The 26,795-nt window shown below is 46.2% G+C and overlaps 1 protein-coding gene across 28 annotated transcripts in view; it reads right to left on the minus strand.

Annotated features, from left to right (window-relative positions):
- The window catches only part of FOXN3 (forkhead box N3), a 415,372-nt gene that overhangs the window by 60,993 nt on the left and 327,584 nt on the right, over positions 1-26,795 (minus strand). The window contains exon 6 of one of the 28 annotated variants that reach the window (XM_084966822.1): positions 17,671-17,978. Coding sequence (XP_084822948.1) covers positions 17,908-17,978 — 71 coding nt within the window. The 3' untranslated portion in view covers positions 17,671-17,907. 28 annotated transcript variants of the gene reach the window in all.

Below are 26,795 nucleotides of genomic sequence, written 5' to 3' on the forward strand. Positions count from 1 at the left end.
TGGCTCTTCCTGCAGTGCTGGTCAGGGTCGGTTCTCCAGCACCCTCCCTGGGTGTTGAGCGGCAGCTGTCCCTGGGTGTTCCTGCCCTCACTGCTGCAGTGACGCTGGCCTCTCTGGTGGTTGGTTCTACCGGATTCTGGAAATCAGGTCTGAAGGGGCCAGTCTGGATTCCCCTCCTCTGGCTTTTCCACCAAGCTGGTAGGCAGCCAATGCCCTGCATGACCTCCTTTTCTGTTTCAGTCACTTAAAACACCTTTCCCTGCTCTACACCCCAGACCACAGAACCAGGACATCACTGATGAGAACCCAGAGAGCTCTGGCCTCCAACAAGGCAATGAGAGGACAGTTCCATTGGTTCAATTAGGATCAATGTGAACCACTAAAGGGGCAGTTACCTTCTAGCTTTATGTTTTTAAAGAGAGAAAGGATTCAACTCAGATCTTTTTAACTGATGTAATTTCAAGAAGATACGCAAAAATGGTCAAGGCTTCTCTGGCTCTGTGAGGCTGGCAGAGGGAGGGGGTGTCTCCCCACTCAGTTTTTTCCTGGGCATATGGGTGCCTCCTGGGCATGCTCTTGGCTACTCAGGTCAGTCGCTCAGCATCCTCCTGGAAAGTGTCAGAGCAGATCAATGGCATGTGACTACACACCTGTGGTCCTGTCTCCCTTGCTCCTTGCAGATGCCATGGCCTTGAGACAGCCCCAGACAGCACTGAATCCTTGCTTCTCACCAAGGGCCTTATAAGAAAACAGGAGGTATGCATGGAAACCCTGCATCTCGCATTCACAGTTCTGCCTAAGGTACTATTTTTTGCCTCTCTCATAAAAAGCCAATACACATCCCCTTGTCCTCAGAGTCTGGCACCTCACTGGTATGTGTGCATGTCCTGGAAACGAGAGCTGTGTATTACATTTCTCTTTTTGCTCTTGCTGCTAGGAAACTCAGAGCTGGGTTTTGAATCAATTGCTGTCGTTTTCTTGGCCTAGACTCTTGCAGGACAGTCTTGGAGCACCCCTCTCCCTCCCTTTTCTTCCCATACAGCTACTTAAATAAATAAATAAATCTACCTTAGGGACTGTTGATATTGCTGCTTCTTGTGTTTTTAAGATCATAAATACCTGCCCTTATTTTTCTGGAGAGAGGCGAGACATATAGATAAATAAAACACTTGCTTTGGGCAAGCCACTGGTCTGAGGATATGACCACGCCAGCTTACGTAAGAAAGGAACCCTGAAGAGGAATAATACATAAGACCTGGTCCCTTTTGTTCTGGAGGAGACGAGAAGGCTGCCACCCAGAGGAAATCTGACAACTGTGTTTCGAGAAAAGAAGCCAGCAATAGCAAAACTTGGGATGCAGCTGCTCAAGGGCATACCTAATAATTTATTAGGCTATTGCTTCCTCTAAATTTTATACTGGCTTTGCCAGTATTGAAGATCAAGATGCTATCACTGCACTTCCTTAACTTAAGGGTCTTTTCCTCCCCCGTAAGCTTTCTCACGGATCCTTAAACATGGAAAAAACAAAGTCTCTTGGGGCAACAGGCGGGCGCAAAAACAGCAAAACATTCTTGGAGAATTTAGAAAATCCCCAACGATAACAAATAAGTCAGCCGTGGACGGTGAACGAGCTCCCAACTTTGATGATACAGCGTGTCTTTATTGCCTCCCGAGCCGTCTCAGGCAGGTTACTTTAGCACAAAGGGCTTCTGTCTTATCTGTTAACGAGGGAATTTCCTTATCTGTGAACTGAGGAGGTTGGACTAAATCTCTAAAATCGATTCCATCACCTGTGAAGCAGGCTCAATCCGATCTCCCCCACTGGATGCTGAGGGCGGACAAGGCTCGTCTATGGACGTCTCCAGCAGAGCCCAGGCCTTTTCCACCCCGAGGCCGGCTGCACTGTCCAGCCTGGACAGAAAGGGCCGCCGGTGCTGGGCCTTCGTGTTTGGTTAATCTCTTTACATCTATTTGCTCGGCTGCCCGGACAACTCAACAGCAAACAAAGGCCTGGGCTTCATGCCGCCGGCTCCAAATTGGGAACCTGCCTATGCTGTTTGCTTTGGGGCACAAGGAGGGAGCAAACGGCAGCCTTTGTAAGTTGGTGAGAATCTTCAGTCAATTACGGCAGAAAAGAGATGGACACAAGCAAAGGCCCTCTTCCAGGACAGGCACGCCTGTGGACGCCTTCCCACAGCTCCTACACTGGCTCCAACCCTGAAGGTGGTTCAACCACAATGGCCACTAACCATAGTTTCTGCATTTTGTCAGATTTTTTTTTTTCCCTCCCCTCAGCCCAGCAGGGATCAAACAATGTGAACGCCTTCTAGCTAAGCGGAGTGTTTTCTTAAAAGACAAAAACACAGGCTACAACCCGCTCTTGGGAGTAACACAATTCCACTTTCTGATCCCTATCACTGGGCCAGATGCTGCTTCTGACTGTAAAACTGTGCATCAGGTAAGGTGAGCAAGTCCTCTAAAAAGCAAGAGAATTAAAAGAATTCACCGTCAGGTGGTTAACAACAACAATAAAAAAAAGGGGAGCAAGGACGTGAGGTGGAGGGGAGCGTGGCCTATGGAAAATTATTTTGCAAGATGTCTAAATCAGAGAACAGGATGAGTTGGGTAATTATGTAATTAAATTGCAGTCAACAATGGCCGGGGTCTTTGCTCTCTCAAAATCTGAACTAGTTATTCAAGCTTCCACTGGGTACAGTTTACAATTCTACTTGGGGAAGGCACCCAATTTTTCTTGTCTGGATTAGAGTTAAAAAAAAAAAAAAAAGTGCTGCTTTGCAAAATCTGGCTTCTGGTCTCAAGGATAAAACAATCACAACCCCCTCCCCTTTCCTCAAATACCTTTTTGCTTCATTTCCTCAGCGTTAAGAGAATAAATAGTTTTTTTTTTTTTTTTTTTTTTGGCAGAAAGCCAAAGTAATATCCTAGCAAGAGATCTGCCTTCTTTACAGAGACACACACTGTTTCATGTTTGATTTTGGTTTTCAAAAGCAGAACAATTTTCACATCATTATATAAAAGGCTTCCACGACTGAGAATGTCGGTTCTAAATTAATTTTATATCCCCAAGGCACAATGCGTCTGACCACACTGGATTCTATCCATTTAATAAGGTGGGAAAGTTCTTGGACAAGAATTTAGTGAAAGCGACAGTAAAAACTTTCTGTCTCTAACAGGAAGTTAGAATCAATTGTTTCTCGAAGCTTGGTTGTGTTTTTTCATAAGGCAGGCATGCCCCAGCTATTTATCCCCGTCGGCCCAGATGCAGAAGGAAAGTGACTGCCGTCGCATGGCAGTCAAGAGAATCTGCTGGACCCCGGGATTGAAGTGACGTCCCCTATGTGGGCTGGGTGGTGGGTGGAGGTAAAGAGACGGTGACAAATGCTGATGACTTGCTGTCCTCAGATTTTAACAGCTGGGCAGATGTTATAATGACATGGGCCCTGGGATCTCAAACAACCTCATTTCACTCTGAAGAGAGACCGGGATCTTCTTAAGAAAGGAGCCTTAGCTTCTCTTGAAAAAAGTTAATTAACTTGCTGAGAGATGCTACAGAGGCAAAAGTGAGAAGCGGGACATTCCTGACCAGGCGCAAAAAGAGGAGGTGGGCAGCTCGATGCCTTCCCGGCTGGGCTCAACTCACTAGAGGTACACGTCCGTTCTATGAAAGCTGGTTAACAGGCACTTCAGAGGACGTGGTGTGAACAGACACACACGTAGTTTAGAAGTGGTGTGTGCGGGTATGTGTGTGTATAGAATAGGGAAGAATAACACTTGAATAATAAAAGACATTACGTCTTGGTGGCGTATAAACTTTCCACCATCCCTAAGGATAAACACAAAAAACAAAACAAACAAACAAAAATCTTTAAAACCCCAACATTTTACCCAAGGCAAAATAATCTATCAGAGCTAGGTCGGTGCGGCGGGGGGGTGTCTTGGCAGATAAGGAGTCTCTACACTATTATATTACACATGCACTGACCTTACGCAGTATACTACAAAGGCATCCAGGCCACCACCACTCACCCCAACCCACTGTTCCCCAGCTCATGCCACAACCTTAGGAATCACCTTCAACCGGGTCTCACTGCCCTGAGTTCTCTCCCTGCTAAACCACGGTCCACATGGCACCAGCCTCGGGAACCCCCAATTCCTTCCAAACCTCTGCCGGCTCTTCTGCATCCTGTAAGACGGGGGCCAACCTTCCACCTGGCATTCAAAGCCAAAGGAACTGCCACGCTTACGGAGCAACCTGCCCCTCCAGCCAGCCTGGGCACTCCTCGTGGGTGTTTTAATTCATGTTGCTGCCAACCTGGAAACCCTTCCCAGCCTTTCCTCCTAGGAAAACTGAACCCACCCCGTAATGAAATTCCAACCTCTACACATCCTTCCCTGTGGTGTGGAACGGTCAGGAAGAGCTTCCATGACCATTTGATTTTCTGCTTTCGTGGTCCAGCAACGAGGCCAGAGGATTCCGAAAGGGCCAGAAGTGTTGAAATAGCATCTTCCTATCTTTCGAATCTGTCCTTCTCCAGTTTGGACCTTTTTTGCGCAGGTCTTGTTTAAGAGAACACCTTCATTTATCTTTTCTGAGGCTCCTGAAAAAATCAGACACAAAAGTCCTAGAAACTGTGCAAAAGAGACAGATGTCTTAGGAAAATGGCAAGAGTATGAGAGACCTCCGAACGTGTTGTCTGTCTTCCTTATCCCCAGTTGCTAATGGGAAGAGCAACCAAAAGTCTGAGTTCTGGAGCCAGACACATGTGGGTTCTAATTCACATTGCCGCTGCTGTGTGACTCTGGGGCAAGTCCTTTCCCTCTCTGAGCCTTGATGTCCTTTCCAAAAGGAAACATATACCCTAGTGCTAAGGGTGGTTGTTAAGAATTCAACAAAAAAGTATACGATAAAAAATATGTTTAAAAAGTTTTGGGGAGTTCCTATTGTGGCTCACTGGTAACAAACTTGAGTAGTATCCATGAGGACAGGGGTTTGATCCCTGGCTTTGTTCAGTGGGTTAAGGATCCGGCGTAGCCGTGAGCTGTGGTGTAGGCCGGCAGCTACAGCTCTGATTAGACACCTAGCCTGGGAACTTCCATATGCCATGAGTGCAGCCCTAAACACAGACACACACACAGAGTTTTGGTTCATTGCTTTAGGAATGTTAGCTTCCCACTTCCACCAATCAGTCCCAACAAACCATCAATGGAAACCAAGCTCCCTCACCCCTACTATAGGCTCTGAGGTGACCTGTACCCCTCTCCCCTCTGCAGACCCCTCCCCTGTGCTGAGGTGGCAGCATCACTGCGGGCCTGGCTCACTAAGCCGGCGGCTCCCCAAGGTGCCAATGCACTCAGGCAAAATGAACCGAACATCTGTATTCTATTTGCTAATGAGCAATCATCATTTGTACCTTTCTCCAGCCTGGGATTCAGCTGCCTGGAATACTAATGCCTTTAGAAACTGGAGTCTTTTGAAACACACACACACTCATCTAGCAAAACCCTGTTTAACTCATTGACATGTATATGGTTCCTGGGATTCCTTAACAGTATCTGGCAGGCTACAAAGCTCTTGATACCCCTTCACCCCATCTCTCCGTGCTTGAATATTTGGGTGTCTGAATGGGGACTGGGAGCCAGGAGACTTGAGTGGTGCTAGACTTGACTTTTCAACTAACTCAATGGATACAATCAGACAAGCCAATGAACCTTCCTTTTTAATGTAATTTTTAATCACACGATGACTACAAGAATGTGGTCACTTATTTTAAAAATCAGGCCATCATAAAATCCCATGGCCTTGCCCCTTGACTGGAGGGGACCTTCCCTAGAAGCTCGGTGTGTAGAGCTTTTCCTCTGCAGACAAGAAGAGAAGATTCTGTGTCTTTCCAAACGATCGAGGGTCGCTGTCTTTGCCTAGTGGAGACAGACTCGCACATCCCTTGGCAATGTATGTCTTTCATTCATCCACCTGTAAGGCTTGGCCTCTCTCCATCTGGGGTACAGAGGGATGGAGTGCACGTCTTTCATGGCTGAATAGTTTATTTCAGCTGTTTTCCTGGGCATGGATATTTATTTAGGCTGTTTCCAACTTGGGGCTTTTGTAAAGAAAGCCTCAGCAAACACACGTGGGATGGCTCTTCCAGAGAGTGCGTCCTAAAGGAACTTTCCGGCCTTGCTTTCCTGTCTGTGAAACGAGAGGCCTGGACTAGTCCGCTGCACGTGTGCTGCCAGGCAATGCTGGGTGTCATCAGGGGCAAGCGTAACACGACTGTGTTTCTACACACAACCTCCATTCTCAATCCAATCCCCAGCGAAGACTCTCCTGCTTCCCAGGTCTTCTATAACCTGAGCCTATTTATCCTTATTTGCTGCTTTTATCTAACAGACCCAGTTCCTCTGACCTGACATCTCTGTCAACTCCTTTTCACTGCTAAGAAATTCCTAGCTCTCCTTAATACTGGATAGACATCATCAGAGGCGCTCGGAGCTTCTAACTTGTGTGTGCATGCACATCTGCGCGAATGCCAGCCCCTTGGGGAAAGGCCTCATCTGCTTGCTCATCACCACACTCCAGGAGCCAGGAGCAGTGCAGCATCTCACACAGCGGGCTCTCATCAAATATCTGCTGAATGGATGGCTGTTACCTTGGCCCTGAACTAGAAGTGCAGCCTGGGGCAAGTTGACTTAACCTCTCTCTGCCTTGGTTTTCTTAACCAGAAAATGCAAAGTAGCATCCTTCTCTGTGACGGGGATGCTGGGCCTATCAACCAAGTTGATACATGCAAAAAGCACTTCAAACAATGCCTGGTACATAGACCCAGTCGAACAGTATCAGCCATTATTAGAGTTGTCACTATAGCTTGGGTAAGTCTGACATTCCATTTGACCAAGGGGATATTGCATCTGGGGTGGCCTGGAGATTATGGGGTATGGGGCTGAGATCTCATGGAACTAGATGTGCCAGAAGCTGTGTGTGAGACAAAGTATGGGGCAGGGTCCCTGTCCCTCGCAGTGCTGATATTCTGCTTGCAGCTTCCTATCCTCTTTATGCTAACGGTGTATTGATAACAATGTATATATCGAAATTCCATATTGATAAAAACTTCTGAGCAGGACTTTTTGTTTTATTTTGCTTTTTTGCAAGCAGGGATTTCTCATTTAGTTTCAAAGACCCTCCCCTGCTCTTTTCTTACCACCGTATTTTTCTTCATTTTGCACCACGGGCCCAGTGGTCCCCCTAGGAGGGGCCCAGTTCTCTAGATAGATTTAGCAGGACTTCTTTCGTTCCACTTCAGATCCTGGAAGTGGCAGCATGGCTGGGAGGACAGACTCAGGGCCCAGCCCCAGCGTCATCTCAGTCAAGATTCTTAACCTCTGTGTGTGTCAGCCTCCTTTGTCTGCCAAACGGGCTGCAGCGAGGACGAGATGGGCGGATGTGTAAGAGCACGGAGGCGGGTGCCTGGCACTGAGACGTTCCCTAGCACTGGCATCGGACCAAAATGGTGCAACCCAAGCACCATCACCTTCAGGATCTGCCACTCGAGCTGTGTTTGCGGCTGGTGTGATGGACGCGTGTGGGCTGTGTACACACGCATGACACTTTCCCCACTACTTGCTCCACACCTCGCCGGGTGAAGGATGTGTATTCATGGGCTGAATGCTGAGGAGGAGGATACGGCCATGCCTGTGGCAAGGAGGGCTGATCTGGACCCACATGGTACTCCTGGCCTTGGCTCCCTTTGCAAACTTTGGCGCCAACCCACCACCCAGGCAACTGAACATGGGGAGTCCTATCAGAGGACCTTGCACCAGTTGCATCCAATACACACTTAAAAGATGGGACAGACACATCAGAGACTCTGCCAGAAGACTGGCCTGAGAACCACCAGAAAGCAAAGATTCGCTTCAGTTCAGACGCCTCTTCTGGAAGGGCTCTTCACTCAGGGGCTAAGGAGATATAACAATGACTGAAAAATGACCAGGGGAAGCAACCTTGACAGCACAGAGAAGCGGAAATTAATTACAGGCTCTCCGGAGAAAGCGCTCAAACTCTGAAGCTTGGTGCACTGGGCCAGTGGCTGAAAGTGTTCAGGGAGGCATTCAAAACAGAACCAATTTTTGTGTCATTGAGCAAAAGAAGCAATAGGTACAAAACGCTCCAACGAAGCCAGAAGCCTGTGTGTGTAATACAAGCCCTGGGATGGTGTCAGGGTTATGCAGCATTATCAGGGGGAAAAAAAAATAGCAAGGGTTTTACTATTTGACAACAAATACAGCGTGAACAATGATGGTTTTGTTAGAATCGGAGTTCTATTCCAGCCAAGCGTCTTATGCCAGCGTTTCCTCCTTTCTCCGGGATGGTGTTCCATTGCTATGACAACCAGTAACATTTTGCACACCACAGAGCACTAGATCATGTATCACCATGGCAGAAAGGAAGTGCCATCCTGTACTTAAAAGCCGCCTTCTCTCTCTCTCTTTTAGAGTCTGTTACCACTCCCCATGTATATTCTCCACACCCCATTATATATAATTCTTTGGTTACAGACAGACTTGTGATATACGGAGCAAAAGCCAGGAGGTCTCACCAATCCTTTAACATCTTATAACTAATAAACGATAACCACACTGTGTTATTCTGGTGTTTCTTACACTTCTAAAGAACTTGCTTCTACCAACTTCCTCATTTGGCTCACAAATCTTTGTCAGACTTTTACAAATGTTTGTTTCATGCAGCAAGAACTCAGCCACAGTGTTGGGAAATACAGCATCCCCTTTAAGAGAATTTTCCAAAGCAGGAAGCACTGCCTCTTGGAATATATATATATTTTTTTTTTGGTGGGGCGGGGGACAGGTGGGCCATGCCCGTGGCATGCAGAAGTTCCTGGGCCAGGGACTGAACCCATGCCATGGCAGTGACCTGAGTTGCTGTGATGACAGCACCGGATCTTTAACCCATGCTTCCACAAGGGAATTCCTTGAAACGCTTTTTTTTTTTCTTCCCATTTAAAATATTTTAACAAAGTTAAAAAATTGTGTTGTATACTTTCCTGACTATGCAATTTTTTCTTGAGGACTTGGTTGTCACCATGGAAACCCATCACTAGGCATCACTATGATACATGATACTCCCAGGGCTGATGTCACTTATGGAGTGGCCAGCTGGGGGGTTGGGAAGCTCTGGCAGCCCAAGGTGAGGATCTGCTGGCCCATTTTAGCAGCCAGCATCACAGGGACACTTTGTTTTGTTGTGCTTCACAGACGCTGTGTTCTTTACAAACTGAAGGTTTGTGGCAACCCTGTGGTGAGCAAGTCTCTCTGTACCATTTTTTCCAAAAGCAGTTGCTCATTTCATGTCTCTGTGTCACATTATGCTAAGTCCTACAATATTTCAAACTTTGTCATTGTTACTGTGTTTGCCATGGTGCTCTGTGATCAGCGGTCTTTACTGTTACTACTATGACTCGCTGCAGGCTCAGATGATGGTTAGCTTTTTTTTTTTTTTTTTTTTGTCTTTTTGCCATTTCTTTGGGCTGCTCCCGCGGCATATGGAGGTTCCCAGGCTAGGGGTCAAATCGGAGCTGTAGCCGCCGGCCTACGCCAGAGCCACAGCAACGGGGGATCCGAGCCGCGTCTGCAACCTACACCACAGCTCACGGCAACGCAGGATCCTTAACCCACTGAGCGAGGCCAGGGACCGAACCCGCAACATCATGGTTCCTAGTCGGATTCGTTAACCACTGCGCCACGACGGGAACTCCTGAAGTGTTTTTTAATTCAGGCATGTACATTGTTTTTAATTCAGGCATGTACATTGTTTTTTAAACAGAATGCTAGTGCACACTTAGATTACAGGAGTGTATAAACATGACGTTCACAGGCCCTAGGAAACCAAAAACTGTAATGTGACTTGCTTTAACCGCAGGATTGGCTTTGTTGTAGTGGCCTGGAACCAAACCCCCAATTCCACCTCTGAGATATGCCTGTGTGTGAGATCATTCCCACCCTACAGACTTTCAAGGTCTTTGGACTCTCGTAGAAAGAGAGCTGCTTATTTTAAGATGTAAAATCCATTTTAGTGACGGCCAGAGAGTAGGGGATACAGATCTCCGGGAGTGGACAGAAAAAGCCGTCATATTTGCCTTTAATCTAAGAGATGCAGGACAAGGGAAATCCGCCTCTTTAAACTGTGGCCTCATTTACACAGTGACCAGTGCCTGGTGGGGATCTGTGGACAGTCACGGGCAGGCCACGACGCTGATGCCAGCGAACAGAAGTTTCCAAAGAGCCCTGGCGCGTGGAAGGTTCTGGAAGGCAGAGGGGAGGGCTAGCCTTCTTTCTTTTCTTGGACCATGTGAGGGAGCACTTTTTCACCCAAAGAAGGTTTAAAATAAAGCACAGAAATGTTTAAGAAAATGAGATCTGTCAAAATAATTTTTTTCTTTGAAAAGAAGAAATCAATGCAGATCTCGTAATTTAAATATTTGTTACAATTAAGAGAATTGGTCGATGAGAATAACAACCAGTCTTGAAACATCAACTTAAAATGCAGAATAACCAATCTGGACTTTGATTTTAAGTCAAAAATCCCACTCATGTCTATACAGTATAAGAAAACTTAGAAGCCGGTGGGTGTAACATACTTATAAGCTTAATTAGATTTATAAGAATTACTTAAGTGCTCTGGGAGGCTTGTTTGTGGAATCAGGCAATTGAGTACTTATAAATTTAATATGTTCGATTTCCTTTACAAATGCAGTTTAAAATGTTTGAAGGAGTTTAATTAGCTAAGTTTGCAAATCAGGCCAAACGTTAATAAAAGGGTCCCCTTAAAAGTGATTGTTAAAAATTGCTAGGCTTATAAATAAAATAATGAGGTCTCGGAACAGCTCTTAAAAGCACAAAGAACAGTAAGGTTTTAGATTTTATAACTTTAATCAAAATTAGTTTTAAAAAGGAAATATGAGAATAACTTTTTTCCCTCAAAATGCTGATGCCACCTTGCCAAAAATCATTAGGCGCCTAAATTATCTTACCTCATTACTGCCCACCTAAAAAATTTATCCTTTTGAGGTATTCAGTCTTCAATAAGAGTTTATGGATATACCTACTGTGTAGCAGATATTGTGTGAGGCATAGCTGAGCATGCCTTGGCTCCTACAAGCACCGGGTAGGAGAGATTAACATAGGCGTTCAAATGAGAATATGCACACAAATTGTTCCTTAGAAAACAGGTGACAAGTGATGAAGGTATAAAGCAAAACTGGAATTCAGAGGAAGATCATCAACGAAGGCATCATAATGGAAGAAACATTTAAACTGAATCTCGTTTGGAATTAGCTTTTGAAGGCTCGTGCGATTTCTTGCTACTCCTGCTGCCCTGAGTTTGCCATACACATAACTGATGCTTCTACTATCCTGTGCACTGGAAACTCAGGTTTTACAAGTCTGTTAGAATTACGTGTAAAGTAAAGGTTAATGGGATGTGAGGGAAAGTCCACAGGGCTCTCTTAAGAGGGTTTATTTTATGGATGTTGTGACATCTTCGCTCAGCATTCTTTCTGTTTTCTCTGAGAGCCTGGTTTTCTATTGCCTACCCACCGTATTGGTGAGGTTGCCAGATAAGAGACTTCTAGATAAGTACCCTACCACCAGAAATAGGTTTATGACGGAGTAATTTTAGATGATGAATGAAAGCTTGTTTTACTTCTAAAATTAAGTCCAAAAGGCAAGGATGCCATGCTTGTGACAAAACGGTAAATCCCCAAATGAGAGGGAAGAGAAAGGGGAAAGCTAATGGTCTCTGACCACAGGTCCCCCAGGGGGACCTTTACTTACTTGCTAGAAGAACGTGACTATTAGGAATTCGAAATTATTTTCCATTAAGTGTGACGTTGAATTGGGCCTGCTTCCCCCATCCGACTCCCCAATTCATTAGTACATTGATGCCCCACCCAGCATCTTACAACCAAATCTTATTTGGAAATAGGGTTGCTGCAGATACAATTAGTTAAGATGAGGTCATGTTGGAGTAGGATGGGTCCCTAATCCACTATGACCAGGGTCCTTATACAAAAGGGCTATCTGGACACACACAGCAGAAGCACAAGGGAAATGCCACGTGAAGTGGGGTGCAATGCCCCACAGGCAAAGAAAGTTCCAGAACCTGGGAGAGTGGCCAGGAGGGCATCCTTCTTGCCTCCTGCCTTCAGAGGGAGCTCGGCTCGGCCAGCACCCTGGTCTCAGACTTCCTGCCTCCAGAACTCCGAGCACCAGCGTCTGCTGGGTGAGGCAGCTACTTGGTGGTGCTTTGCTAGGGCCGTCCTGGGACACGAACTCGTTAAGTGAGAGCCAGAAGGAGGAGCTACTTTGGGAATATCCCATTAAATTCCACCACAGACAAACTCACATTCAATGTCGCACATTCTTAAAACCCCAAATGAGGCTTCAAGCAAAACAAGAATGACCTCGGTCAAGAGGCAGCATCCAGACATGAGGTGTTTGAAGCTGTTTGGGGGTCTGGCAGCCTCTCATTTGTCCGACCCAGAATCTTTCTGTCTCAAAAACTAGAGCGACGGTGGCCACAATATTGACACACTCTGTAAGGTGGTGTTTGTCGTGGATCCTCCTCGCAGTCTACACTGAGTGCGCTCTTGTGCAATATTTCACCGGTCAGCCTCCCTTCACGGCGCTGACTCCATCTAGATAAAATCAGACTGATCAGTTTTCCCCATTTGGTCATGTGGGGTTTCTCCCCCTGCACGTGATAGGACTATTCAGGGAACCAAGGATGTGTTTGTAGGATACCAACGGTGTCGTTTTTCAAAGATTCCAGAACAGTGGTTCTTCTGAGATTTTAGGAGGTGATGGTGGCAGACAAAGACCCCAGGGGGTCCTGACCTTGTGTAATCTCCCTCCATCTGAGTACAGATGCAGGTATTCCTGGCTTCTAGTCATAAAATCTGGCAAAGGCGATGGGTGGGGCAGTCACTCCCCAAGTCACATTCCATCCTATAGGACTGTGCTGGAGCAGACCGGAGTCAGAGGTTCTCTTGCTGACCATGAGGTCGCAACCCGATTGTGAGGGTCTGGGAGGGGGCCACGTGGCGGGGACTGTGCAGGTCTCTATCTGCTGAGAGGACTCTACCAGACAGCCAGCAAGGATCTGGCTGGCGAGGATCTGGATTCTGGCAGCAACTGTGTGAGCCTGAAGAAGGACCCAACTCCAGAAGGGACCACAGCCCTGGGACACTTGCTGGCTGCCTGGTGCGACCCTGGACACGTCAAGTGGGGCCTGGACTCCCGACCCAGGGCGATTGTGAGGTGATAACCATGTGTGCTGTTTGAAGATGCTGTTAGCGGTAACTCGCTATGCAAAAGTGAAAACCGATGCTGTGACGTGTCCTTTGGAACGTGACCCACAACAGTGCTCACCTCATGAACCCTGTGCAAGGGCAAAGCCAATTCAGACTCCGTCAAGGACTTCGTGAGATAAAAGAAGTAGAGAAACAAACATGCTCCCAACCCAAACAAGACTCCTGCGGCACCAGCATATGTTTGTGACTCTTCGGCTCTGACTGTGGGCCTACAGGCGCTCAGCAGACAAAACCCTCTTCTATCCCGGGGGCTGCAGGGTCACCTAAGTGGTATAAAGAAGGACAGTGGGGTCCATCCTTGCCCAGGTGCACACTGTAATCCCCCTCAGGCTGGAGAAGGAAGACGGGCTGTGGGGACAAACAGGCTGCACTTGGGCAGGAGCCAAATGCGAAGACCCCTCACTAGCAGGAAATTGACTTGCAAGGCCTTGTCTTCAGTGGGCGTGAGGTCTCCCTGGCCCATCTGCTCTGCCAGGGATGGGATGCAGGACCAGAACTCAACTGGCCCTCCTGGTGTATATGGGAAGGATCGGCTCCGGAAGGCCAAGGCCCTTGGCTTTGGGGCCTGGAGTCTCACCAAGGTAGCTAGTAGCTTGACTGGCCCCTCCTGCCAGAAGCTCTGCAGTGAGAGAGTCTTGGGGCAAAGTAAGGCAGCTGATGCTGTGAAACTGCGAGTCCAAACCACGAGTATCAAGGAAACCCATGCCTTTCCATTGTGGTACCTCTGCTGTCCTAGGCAACCAAGGAGGGAGGGACATCCCACCACATTAACATGTAGCTCACGAGAGCCTGCATATCCTTTATCTTCCCCAGGAGCCCGTGAACCCCTCTAAGGCAGGGATAATGCCCCTTGTGTTTCTGTACGCAGGGGGACCAACACAATGCCAGGCATGGGGCACTCGGAAATGATGGCCCCTAACCCTGCTCTGTTTCTTTCCCCACCTGCTCATCTCCTGCTCCCTCCCTCTGTGATGAAGGCCTGGCTGCCTGAGACTCGATTGCGGCTGCAGCATGACTAGCTGTGCGACTTTGGGCCAATCACTTCACCTCTGGGAGAGTCACTTTCTCCCCAGGGGATTGGTCACAGTATCTACCTCATAGACTATGTGGGGTTCGATATATGATATATGGTTGAGACCCATGCCTGGCACAGAGCAAGCTCCCCTGAAGTGTCAGCTACTGCCGTCATTCGGATGACCACTTCTTTTTTGATTTATTAGATGGACTGTTTCCCATTCTGTCTCCCTCACAAGGCTCCACAGGCAAGGACTGGTGTCCCTTTTCTTCACTGATGAATCCCAAGCACCAAGAACTGTGCCAGGCCCCCGGTAAATATTTATAAAATAAATAGATGAACCTAAGTTCTTGGATGGTAATGGCCATGTCGTCCCCTATGTTAAATGGGTCCGACATCCTTACACCGTTGGGCCTTGTCTCCCAGTGCAAATGAAAGTTCTCTGCCTTTTGTTGAAAATAATAGCTTCCATTTATAAAGTACTTTCACATCTGTTTTCTCATTGGAGCCTCCCAGTGTCCCGGTAATAAATTCCCATGGTGCCTCTTGGAGGAGCACATGCCCAGCAGCTCTGCAAAAATATCAGGACTTGAGGTTGATGGTAATGACAGCGTCCCGCCTCATCTCACCTGTGAAAGGCCATTTATTACTTGAGGAGGCGGCGCCAGGCTGCCTAATAGTTTTCATTGCTTTACGTCGGGATGATTTTCTTGTTGCTGCTAGTCTGCTAAACAAACAAACAAACAAAGACTACCTGCTTTTAATTTGCTACCTCCCCCACTGCTATTTTACAATATATGTTTTTTTCTTGCCCAATTAAGCAAACAGTACATGTTCACCCTAGAAAATCTGACTTAAAGAATGAAGGGTATAAAGAAGAAAACTGAAATCACCCACAGCCCCATTCGGTGTTAGTACTTGCTTCGTAGGAAGTATCTGAAGCAAAATATTACTCTTTTGCAGAAGGATGTGAGCGTGGCTTCTGGCCACAATGAATTCTGGGAGTGGAGAGCAGTCCAGGCCTCGGGGGGTGGGTGGGGGGAGCTGGTGGCAGTAGCGAAGGAGTCTGAGCTGGAGGGTGGCTGAGAATACAAAAGAGTGGGAGGCGTTCCCTGGTGGCCCAGTAGGTTAATGACCTGGTGTTGTCACTGCTGTGGCTCAGGTCACTGCAGGGGCGCAGGTTTGATTCCTGGCTCAGGAACTTCTGCATGCCACGGGCAGGACTCCCCAAAAAGAGTGCACTGGGTCCAGGTCCCAGTGGGTCGGGAAGGGACAAAGTGGGGATCTGATCCAATGTGGCCGGCAGGGTGAAAGGTGTGCGTGCCCCTGTGGTTCCACTGACTGGAGTTTTTTAAGAGCAAGACGTGAGCTCCACTCTGGGGACAACAGCTGTTAGAAGGTTCCAGCAGACACGTGGGGTCCCGGGCTCTGGAAGGGGCAGACACAGAAGCCTCGCATCTGCAGTCAAAGAGAGGTCAAGCAAGAGCATGGCTGCCCACAAGGTCCTGTTTTCTGGGTCCGTGTTGTCTCCCTAATAGTGCATCCGAGCTGGGACACAGGAGAGAAATGTCTGTTCTGCCTTCTTCCAAGACTGGTGGGTGGGAGCAGAGCAACCGCAGGGTAACTGGTTCCCAGGTCTGCTCAAATCAGTTGGCCTGGGGGCCACCAATCATGGCGACTGAGCTCATATTAGAAATAACTGGTGTGTGGGGGGGGTCAAGATAAAAGCAGGTGGTAGCAGTTACTCTGGAGACAGGTAAGCCCAGTGTTTCAGGAAAGTGTGGACTGACGTCTCAAGAATCCTACCTGCCCTCAGGTTATAATCTTTCCTAATTGTACCTGGGCGAGGTCTGGGAAAAGTCACAGGGGCCACCTCATGGCAGCCATGAAAGTCCCTACCGTATTGTACTTTTCCATATCCAGGTCTTTTCCACAGCTAAGATTGCTTCCTGCTTCTGACCAGCTAGAGATATGGGCTGAGGCCCGAAGGTTCAAAAGAAGCCAGAATCTGAAAGTCTCTTCTTTCAAATTGCTCATCTGTAGGGAGCTGCATGTGTCTGAATCCCATTTTAAATTCTTCATACACAAGCGGTCCATATTCACATAGCTCATGCTGCACACGGTATTACCGACAACCAATAGATCCCATGTGCTCTCATCAATAAAATTACCGCCTCGGCTCTTACAGGAAACTGAGCTGTTGCGATCTTCTTTTGCTGTTTTAATCGATGCGAACCAGGGCAAGAAAAAACAGGGCCCTTAATTATATAACCGGGAAGGATTATATAACAAAGGTCCTGATGCAACGTTAACTGTGTCTGTGCCAACGAGGGCTGAAAGAACACATCTTTTTGGAAGTAACATGAGCCGTCGAGAGTTGTGCAAACCATCTTTCAATATTGGTTTAACTAATCCCATTTACTCACCACCAACAAAAATCTCTGCTCCTCTAACCTTGTTTTTTCCACGGCACTGGATGAAGCAACCCCATTTCAGGGTGACGGTTTGTTAAAGTGACAGCGCACCAGCACGTGCAAGACATACAGGGGGACGTGAGACGAGTGCATCCATTCCTCCGTGAGGCTGGTCTCCAGCGCCAGGCACGGCAATGATCACTTCGTAAGGGCTGCTAAGGCCACTTCTGGATTTCGAAATGGCAGGACGCTGATCATCTGTGACAGGAGCATTTGCGCGGAGAGACTTTCGAGAGCCACACAGCACTTCTTTGTTGGCGGAGCCCAAGAAACAATAAAAGTAACAACCAAAATAACAATAATAAACCCCTCTTCCTTTCAAAGTGTGCTGCCAAGCAAACCGATTGCTCTCTCTTCCTCCTTTACGTCTTCCTGAGAGAGATGACATTCCAGGCCACTCAGCACAAAGGACACGCACGCAACGTACCCTGTAGGTGACATTGCTTGGAACCTTTAGGAGAGAGGTTGATTCAAAGCTACCAAGATGCTGCTGTCATGAATCTACCCGGCGTTCTGCACTCGTGATTTAAACCAAGTCTTGAAAAGATGAAATTCACCGAAACAACATTAGTGGCTCTATTTCGACCTTCAAAAGGACAGGAAACTGCGGACAAGGCTAAAAGTGCAACTTGGTGGTGTCTGAAGTCATATAATAGCTGCCGGTTTTATAAATTCTACCCCCTGCAACACATGAACTGGAACTTTCCATCCATTTGAGGCTGGGTGGATTTTTTTTTTTTTTCCAATAACAGAGTAAAACTAAATACCCTTGGGACTTCTATTTTAAAGTTGCATAAACTTAGTCTTTCAAATCCCTTTGCTGAAGGTCAACGGGTTCCCCTTTTTCAATTCTTTAAAAAAAAAAAAATCCCTTTCCCCTGCCCCAGTAAATAAAGAAGAGTCAGTCATATCAAGTTAAAATTCTTGGCCCACCCCAAACGTTCCAAAGTCAAAACCACAGATTCTAGAGTTCCTTCAGAAATCTTAGGTGTGGGGGTGTGAGATTTGAAGTCCGAATTCAAGTCCTGACTCTTAGTAGCAGAGTGGCCTTGGATGGGTCACAGGACACTTCCCAGGGCAGCTGATCATCTGGCAGGAGGAAGAGCTGGAATAAATGTCCACCCAAGTCTTTTGCCCTCAAACCCTTGGTTTCCTGTCTACCCCAAGTGTTTAATGGGAACCACATCACCATTGGCTCTGCCTGCTTACTTCACCCTCTGGCACCACCTCACTGTCCTCCAGGAGGATCCCAGCGACCTCAGCCTGTCAGCCAGAAAACCGAGGACCCCCTCTGGTGATCAGATACCCCCAGCAAAGAGCATCTATTAGCCACTGATGTGACCTCAACAGGCACACGTGAACTTTCCCGACAACCTGAGGCCGTCTGGGTAGAATCGTAGTCCAATTCCCCCAGAGCAGTGTTGGGTATAAACCAGGCGTGTTAGTTTCTAGGGCTGCCCTAACCAAGAACCACAAACTGGGTAGCTTAAGATAACAGGAATGGATTGTCTTAGAGTTCTGGGGCTAGAGAGCCAAATCATGGAGTTCTTCCCAGGTGCGTCTGGGCCTAAATTTCCCTTTTTTAATAAGGACACCAGGCACAGTGGATCAGGGCCCATCCTCACAGCCTCATCTTGATGACAAGATGCAAACTGACTCCATCTGTAAAGACCCTGTTTCCCCATAAGGTCACATTCCCAGGTAACTGGGGCAGGGGGAGGATGGAAGCGGGGTAAGGACTTCAACATATGCTGTGGGGGGTGCAATTCAACTCACACCGCTAGACGGGCAGGCAGATTTTGAAGTCTAAACTCAAGGGCACCAATGAATGGGGGGATGACCACAGCCCACTTTCGGAGAAGTGGAAGGAAAACTGTCAGTGGGGAGACATTATGGTTCTCGTGGTTGTGTGGGGAAAAGATGTTTATTTTCGAGGGCTGGCCAGGTGAGCACTGGTGAGGAAAGCGCTGCTCTGTGCTGCATTCCCTGGATGTGCGGACACTTCCCCCTCTGAGCCCACCCAGTCCCCACTGCCAGCCGTGCCACCCCAACCCCCAACGGCTGAAATCCTCATACTCTTGAAGCGCCAGCTCAAATTCCACCAGCGGAAAGCCAAGTCGCCTACATGTGACCTTTGATGGCCCTGTGTCTGCTCCCTGGGGACCCTCGAACTATGGCCATTTGTACCCGCTCTGCCTGCCACGCCTTGAGAGCAGGGGTTAGTTCTTACTCAATCATTGCACCCACAGTAGGTACGTGCAAATATTTGCCCAAGGAAACCAGCAAAGATAAGAGGAGAATGGAAAGAAATACCTGCTGTTTTGAAAACTTCACCAGGAGAGGGACCTTTGAAACCAGGGGCTATTAGAGCCTCGTGGCTTATCGATTCCCCCATTGGATCTCTGTGACCTCTTCCCCTGTGCCGTGTTTCTTGGAAATCATCAGAAAGGCTGAAAGATGAACTAACCATTGAAAGGAAAGAATGCGAGCTCTTTTGGTGCCGAAGAGACTCTCGCTGGCCCTCTGAGAACTCATCTCCTTGACCAGTCATCATCAGCTGCCTCCAAGAGAAGACAAGCCCCTTGGCCTACGTTTCAGGCCCCCTCTGACACATAGTCACTTAGCAAATAACTGTGATAGGTAAATGAAAGCAAGCAGTAGTGCCTATAGCACCTTTCTGTAAACATCTGCTATTACCAACAGCTTGTAAGAAATACAATTTAAATGAATGCCATCAGCACAACAGCAGACTGAAGTGCATCAAAATGCTTCTCTCAGTGTGTGCCGATCTGCTGGGTAAGAACCTGTATGGTAGCCGTGACACTCTGGTGACCCTAATAGAAGGGTCTTTTTCTGCTGGGAAGTCAGTCCAGAAAGCGATACTGAAGAGCTGATGTGGTTACACCTTTTTGCTTAGCCTCAATCTCTTGGTTCAGCTTCTTTTAGAATCAAGCAAGTCCAACTGGTAACCTGGAAGAATTTTTTTTCATCAAGACCTCAATTCAGGATTTTCTTTTCTTCCTGTACTAAATTAACATAGCTATTTAAAAGTATGCCTAAAAGTTGACCATCTGAGAGGACTTCTGCTTTGAGGAAATGGAATAGGTGTACGTTCCCCTCATCTTCCCGTTAAATACAACTACAAACGCTGGACATTAAATATAAGAAAGGTAACAAGACTGAATGGTGGAGATAAGAAAGCAGACCGGCTAAGGGCTGTACAAAAAAGGCAAGGTACAGACCAAATTAACAAAATATTAACAAATCTAATTCAGGAATATTTAAATAGAGCTATACACCATGACCAAGTGGGGTTTATTTCAGGCAGGGATGCAAGACTGGTTCAGTATTCAAAAGTCAATCAACTAATCCACCATATCAATAGACTACAAAAGAAAAACCACATGATCCTAATGATGCATGACAAATGACATAGGAAAAAAAACCTATGAAAAATAGAACATCTGATTTTGATAAAAATGCTCAGCAAATTAGGAATAGAAGGGACTTACCCAACTTGTACATCAAGGAGCATCTACCAAAAAATCCCGCAGCTAACATTAGACTTAATGAGGAAAGAGACTGAATGCTTTCTTCCTACGACTGAGAACAAGACAAGGAAGTCTGCTCTCACAGTCTCATTTAACATAGTGCTGGAGGTTCTAGCCAGTGCAATAAGGCAAGAAAATGAAATAGGCATAGAGATCAAAAGGGAAGAAAGAAAACTATCCTTATGTGTAGGACTGTCTACATATAAAATCCCAAAGAATGTACAAAAAGATGTCCTAGAATTTAGGTGCATTCACCAAGGTCTCAGGATACAAGAAAAGCATACAAAATCAACTGTATTCCTATATGCTCGCAATGAATGAGCAGACACCAAAAATTTAAAAATAATTACCATTTACAATTGTTCAAGAAAAATGAAATACTTGGGTGCACACATGACAAAACATGTATAGGAGTTGCATGTTGAAAACTGCAAAAATGCTAATGAGAAAAATCCAAGAAGATCTAAATAACTGGAAAGGCATATGCTATTCATGGATTGCAAGACTCAACACAGTAAAGATGTCCTTTGTCCCCAAACTGATTTATAGGCTTAATGCAATCCCTATCAAAACTCCAGCAAGATATTTTTTGCAGATACAGATGTCAGGTTATACATATATTACACTACAGTTGTGCAGTAGGAGAAACAGGATCTCTGTATTATTTTTTACAGCTGCCTATGAACCTATAATTATCTCAAGAGGTTTATTAAAAAACAAAACTGCCATTTCATGCATCTACTGCAAGAATGAAAACCAGTCTCAGCAATCAGAAAATGTGGACTTGACTTTGAAGAGCTCCTGAGGAAACTTTTAGATGGACATGAGTCACATGAGTGTAGAACTCAGTTTTCTTGGAAAGAAAAAGAGGCTCCAGGTTGACACATGGTGGGGAAATAGAAAGAAACTGGCTACTTTTCACACCATGTGTATCATGTACAGAACACACTAAGAGTGTTATGCAGGGCTTCCATGACAAGATGAGGTCCACGTATGCTCACTTCCCCGTCAATGCTGTTAATTCAGAACAGGCCTCTTGTTGAAATCCAAAATTTCCTGGGCAAAAATAGATGCCCCAGGTTCAGATGAGGCCAAATATTCCTTGTTCAGTTTCTCAAGCCCAGAAAGGTGAGTTAGTTCTCAAAGAAAATGACATTAAACTTGGATCCAATTCAGCTCCTTTGATTCAGCAAGCCACAAGAGCTGAAAACAAGGATTTAGCAACATTTTAGATAGTATCTACATCTCTGCCAAAGGACGGATTTAGCAGGGGATGAATAAGATCTAAGTTGTCCAGCTACAGAAACAGCAAGATGCCAGATGATTCCTAAGACCTATTTGTAATATTTTAAAGATGCAGGAAAAGCCCTGTATTGATTTTGGGGAAAACCAAACCAAACCAAAAAAACCCAAAGGAACAACACCTGACTACTCCTCCCGCCAATGTTTTCTTTTCATATTGAGAAGAACTAGCAAAGTGCAGAAAGGATTTTAGAGAAAACATCTTGATCACTGTACTCTTTTACCCCGATCTATAATTCTCTGCAGCACACATAACGGTAAGCAATTACATTATATCACATCATATTTGGCTATCTGTCCATCTGTCTGTCTTGCTTCCTCCCCTGAAACGGATGTACCACACAGACAGGGCCTCTTTGTTCACACACTAGCACTTCTTTAAGTACTAAAAAAAAAAAAATTGCTGAATAACCGTGGGGAACTCAGTTATATGCCTTTTTGGCCACACCCGAGGCATATGGAGGATCCCAGGCTAGAGGTCGAATAGGAGCTACAGCGGCTGGCCTACACCACAGCAACACAAGATCTGAGCCTTGTCTGTGACCTGCACCACATCTGTGACCTACACCACAGCTCATAGCACCCCTGGATCCTTAACCTACTGAGCGAGGCCAGGGATCAAACCCAAGTCCTCATGGATACTAGTTGGGTTCGTTTTCATTGAGCCACAACAGGTACTCTGTTATATGCTTTTTTAAATAGAGTCTTTCCAACTGCCTAACTTCCCTCAGATCCCTTCTCTACTAAGGATCATCCACCAGCAGGACCCTCTCTGACGTCAGTTTCATTCAGTCTTTAACGCCACTCTAGACACTTCCCAAGTCCCCATGCGTCTATTCTCATGGCACCAGAACAGCCCCATCTTGGGGATCATTCCCAGGGGTCAATTTCAATCCAGGGTGCTGGGACTTCCCTTCGAGGAATGGGCTCCGGGCAGCGTCAACAGTCACTCTGTTTACTTCGTCCATACAGCAAGCACACACTCCCTGATCCCAGCCCTCAATTTCTTGACTGGATCACCTTGATGCACCTCTAATTTAATTTGTACACAAATCTTGGGGTTGTCTGGAAGTAATCTGATGATCTTTAAATTATTATGTTTTCCATGTATGTCTCAGCTGCTAATATCATACAAGGAGACTTTAATGTGAAATAATAACTTTAATTGCCAGTAGCTTCTAACTTCTTACCACATGCCTCATTATTACAGTGCTGGGAATGGACAAGTGTTCAGCAGCCTAGGGGACACACACTCATTGCCACCAGCCTAGTGGCTTTAGGGCTCAGCCGGGCAGTCCTTAGGTTACACAGAGAACTGCGGGGTATTTTATTTTTGTCTGTTCTATTCAGAGATATAGCTCAAGCACCTAGGGTGCTGTGGGTGCTGAGTAAGTGATTGTGGGCTGAATGAATAAATCAAAATCTTGAGTATCGCTGAGTAGAGTGGCATCTCTGAGCTTAAAACCTGATAATGAACATCAATAACATGGCATTTACCCAACTACAACAACAGTGTGAGTGAAACGTATCCATTTCTAAATGGTTTGGGGGGATGGAATTAAAAATGAAAATCCTTGCTACCGGAAGAATTCTAGCTTACTACCCTTGCCGCCATGGATATGACAAATAGACAACATAATTACAGACTGCTGGTAATTAACATACACCCAGCTATAGCAAACATGAAAATTTAAAATGAACAATTATATACTAAAAAAGAGACTGCGAATGATCAACTGGGGGAAAAGGCAGAAATCCATGAATGAGATGGTGTTAAACAGGCAGATGTAATTCACTCTACTTTCCTCCTTCTAAGAGCTTTTCGAGCCAGGCGCAGTGACGGTTTCCTGTGAAGCCAGCGGAACCAGACAGCTGAACTGGTACCTCCAAGCAGGCAATTTTCCTAGTCGTAAAAAACCAGCAGCCTTGTGGGAAATCAATTAGGAGGCCCGCTTCTCTTCTCTGGGAGTCTTATTTCGGTCTATTCATCTTCCTTTGTTAATTTCATAAGTTGGGTTTAAGGGATGCAAAGAGATCTTCCTTCCTTCCTTTCTTTTGCTTGGGAGGGGGGTTCCATCAGATTTCTTAGAGCAGGCCGGATGAGGAGGAGAGTTTTTACATCCTTCCCACTGAGAATTCAAGTAGAGTACCTTCAAGTCATTCTCCCTTTCAAGGCCAGAAAACTGGTGAGGCATTGTATATTGTATCTAGCAAAAGAGGCTCAGAGCCTATAGGAAAATGATGATCACAAGACAATGAAATTGACGTGGGTGCAAATAAGCTTTTTTCTTTTTTCTTTTTTTTTTTTTTTTTTGTCTTTTTGCTATTTCTTGGGTCGCTTCCGCGGCATATGGAGATTCCCAGGCTAGGGGTCTAATCGGAGCTGTAGCCACTGGCCTACGCCAGAGCCACAGCAACGCGGGATCCGAGCCGCGTCTGCAACCTACACCACAGCTCACAGCAACGCCGGATCCTTAACCCACTGAGCAAGGGCAGGGACCGAACCCGCAACCTCATGGTTCCTAGTCGGATTCATTAACCACTGCGCCACGACGGGAACTCCCCAATAAGCTTTTACTGCAAAGACGCAGATGGTCTGCAGACCAAACGGCATCCCCTGTAACAGGTCCATGAAGTCTTAGTCCAACAGAATACGATCATCCCATGAATCGACTGTTTAAGTCTAGCCCATGTCCCTATAGTCACTCAATCAGTTTACGGTGATGGTAACGGCAGTCCTGATTTTAACAATGATACTAATTCTAAAAGCTACCGGGTATTGACAACCTGTCATGTGTTAGGTACTTCGCTATGTTCCTTCTATTGCTCACAACATCAGTATTATTATCATTCCCATTTTATAGAGGAAGAAACTGTGGTCCAGAGACGTTCACATGGCTTGTAAATTCTGGAGCCAAGAGGACCTGAACCCAGGTCAGTATCTAGAGGACTAGTTGATCCCAAAGATAACCATGTCCCACGATGCCCTGTTCTCTCCTTTGCTCATCCGGCAAAAATTGGTCAAGCCCCACTACTGGGTCCCTACTAAGTATCAAAAGACTGAGTCTGAGGCTTATTGAGGAACCTGACATGACCCCCATCCCAACATCACTAGGGAGGAAGAGAGGGACCAGGGAAACCAAGCCGGCCTCTGCAGCTGACACGGGGCCTTTTCTTGTATATTCCGACTTCTCTGTAAAACATCCAGCAGATCTCCTTCCTGGCTAAAATATTCCCGCTTGCGGGATGGACTGGCACGTGAGTCATCATCTCTTTGGAGAACAAGGTGCCGTAAGAAAAAGGAAAATCAGGGGGGAAAAATGAGCAGAGGGCACCAGCAAGAAATACACAGAGGAAGAAAAACAAATGACCTTTAACCTCGCTCAATTAAGGAGAGGAATACCAACAAAACGCCACTTAGCAACACGGCAGAATGTCCAGGACCAGGAGATGCTTTCATCCAGGGATGCAGGGGTCATATGACTACAGTCTGGCCAATCAGCATTCCCGCTGCTCCTGGGAATTGGGAACTAAGACCGAAAGAGGGCCAGTCTACCCGGGCTACTCTCGTCTACAGAGGATATTTACTTTGAAAGCTACAAATGACCACTGGCCACCTTACGCACAGCATTAGAGAAAATACTGAGAACTCAGAGGAAGACGCAGCGAGGAAGACAAGCGCTGCCTGCATTCCTGGAAGCCTTCTGGTGGCCAGTCCTGAGGCTTCCCAGCTGCATGCCTGGCCTCGGGGACCAGAGAGACCCTCCGTACTGCCGCCCATAGGTCTCTATCTTTACATATTTCTTCTTGACCTGGTTGCTTTCCATTACTTGTCTAGGACATTCCTAATCCCATCTCTGCAGATCCCAATCAGCATCTGAGAACCGCCTGCAGATGGCACTTAATATTTTGAGACAAAGAATTATTCCTAAAATGCTGAATTTGTGGTATTACCTTTATTTTGCCTGATTGCATTACTCAGACAGAAAGAGCTATGAATAATAATAATAATAAAGATACCATTGAAGTAAAATATTTGACACTCACAAGATTAAAAGCTGAATACAGTAATCTTCTCATAATCATCGCAGGATATGCAGCACTTAATCAACAATTACACTGGGAAAATGCCCGAGACTTGATGCTTCAGTAGCAGGGAAAAGCAAAGGAGAAAGTCAGCAAATCACCATAAACAGAGTAGGGAGTGTTATCCAATCTAAATACTGCATGTATTATTGTAGGAGTTCTACATTTTCCTACCAATGCTGTGCATTTAAAAAAAAAAAAAAAAATCCAAGAATACATACCCTGAACCAAAACACTCTAGCAAAAGAGCTATTTTTAGAAACCACTTAGAATATTCACACAGGGATGGCACGGTCCATTAGTCAGGGTGCTTGTGCGTGCGTGTGTGTGCATGTGTGTGTGTGTGTGTGTGTGTACATGTGTGTGTTTAATAGCTTTATTGAGGTATGATTTACATTTTCTTTATATAAGAGTTTCTTCAACCAGTCTTGCCTCCAATGGGAGAAAGAAATGGGATGTTCCAAGCTTAGAAGCCAGAACCTGGTGGGGGGAGAGTCTGTGGGGAGGCCAATCAGAAGAGGGAGGGAGGAGACAAACTCTCCGTCCTAGGAGGTTGGGGCTCACAGCCCTGCACAGCCAGGTAAGTGATTGTTAGGAAGTGTGTGCGTATTTATATATCTAGAACATTTGGAAAACCGAAAGTCCAGATGTCAGGTCGAAATAGCTCATGACCCAGAGGAAATCTCTGAGCCCCCCTGGGACGTGAGTAGCCATTTGCAACACCCGGGATCTCTTTGGACTAAGTCAGATTTCTACAATGTGGTCCTTATTTTTAAAGAGCTGATTCTTTATTCAGGATGCATACGATGCAAGCAGCACTGTATTATAAATAGCCTCTGTTAAGGAGGGCTGGGAGTATAGCGACATTTTTTTAACCCAGATATGCTTTTGACAACCCCTGTATGTTCTTTCCTAACCTCTAAGCATCAGCCTTGTTGCGTTATTTTATAAGAATACATCCTTGATG

The sequence above is a fragment of the Sus scrofa genome, chromosome 7 (assembly GCF_054392235.1).
Source record: "Sus scrofa isolate SSC_HxYL_T2T_F1_AM1 chromosome 7, Sscrofa_HxYL_maternal_Yorkshire_Landrace_v2.0, whole genome shotgun sequence".
Classification (NCBI taxonomy): Eukaryota; Metazoa; Chordata; class Mammalia; order Artiodactyla; family Suidae; genus Sus; species Sus scrofa.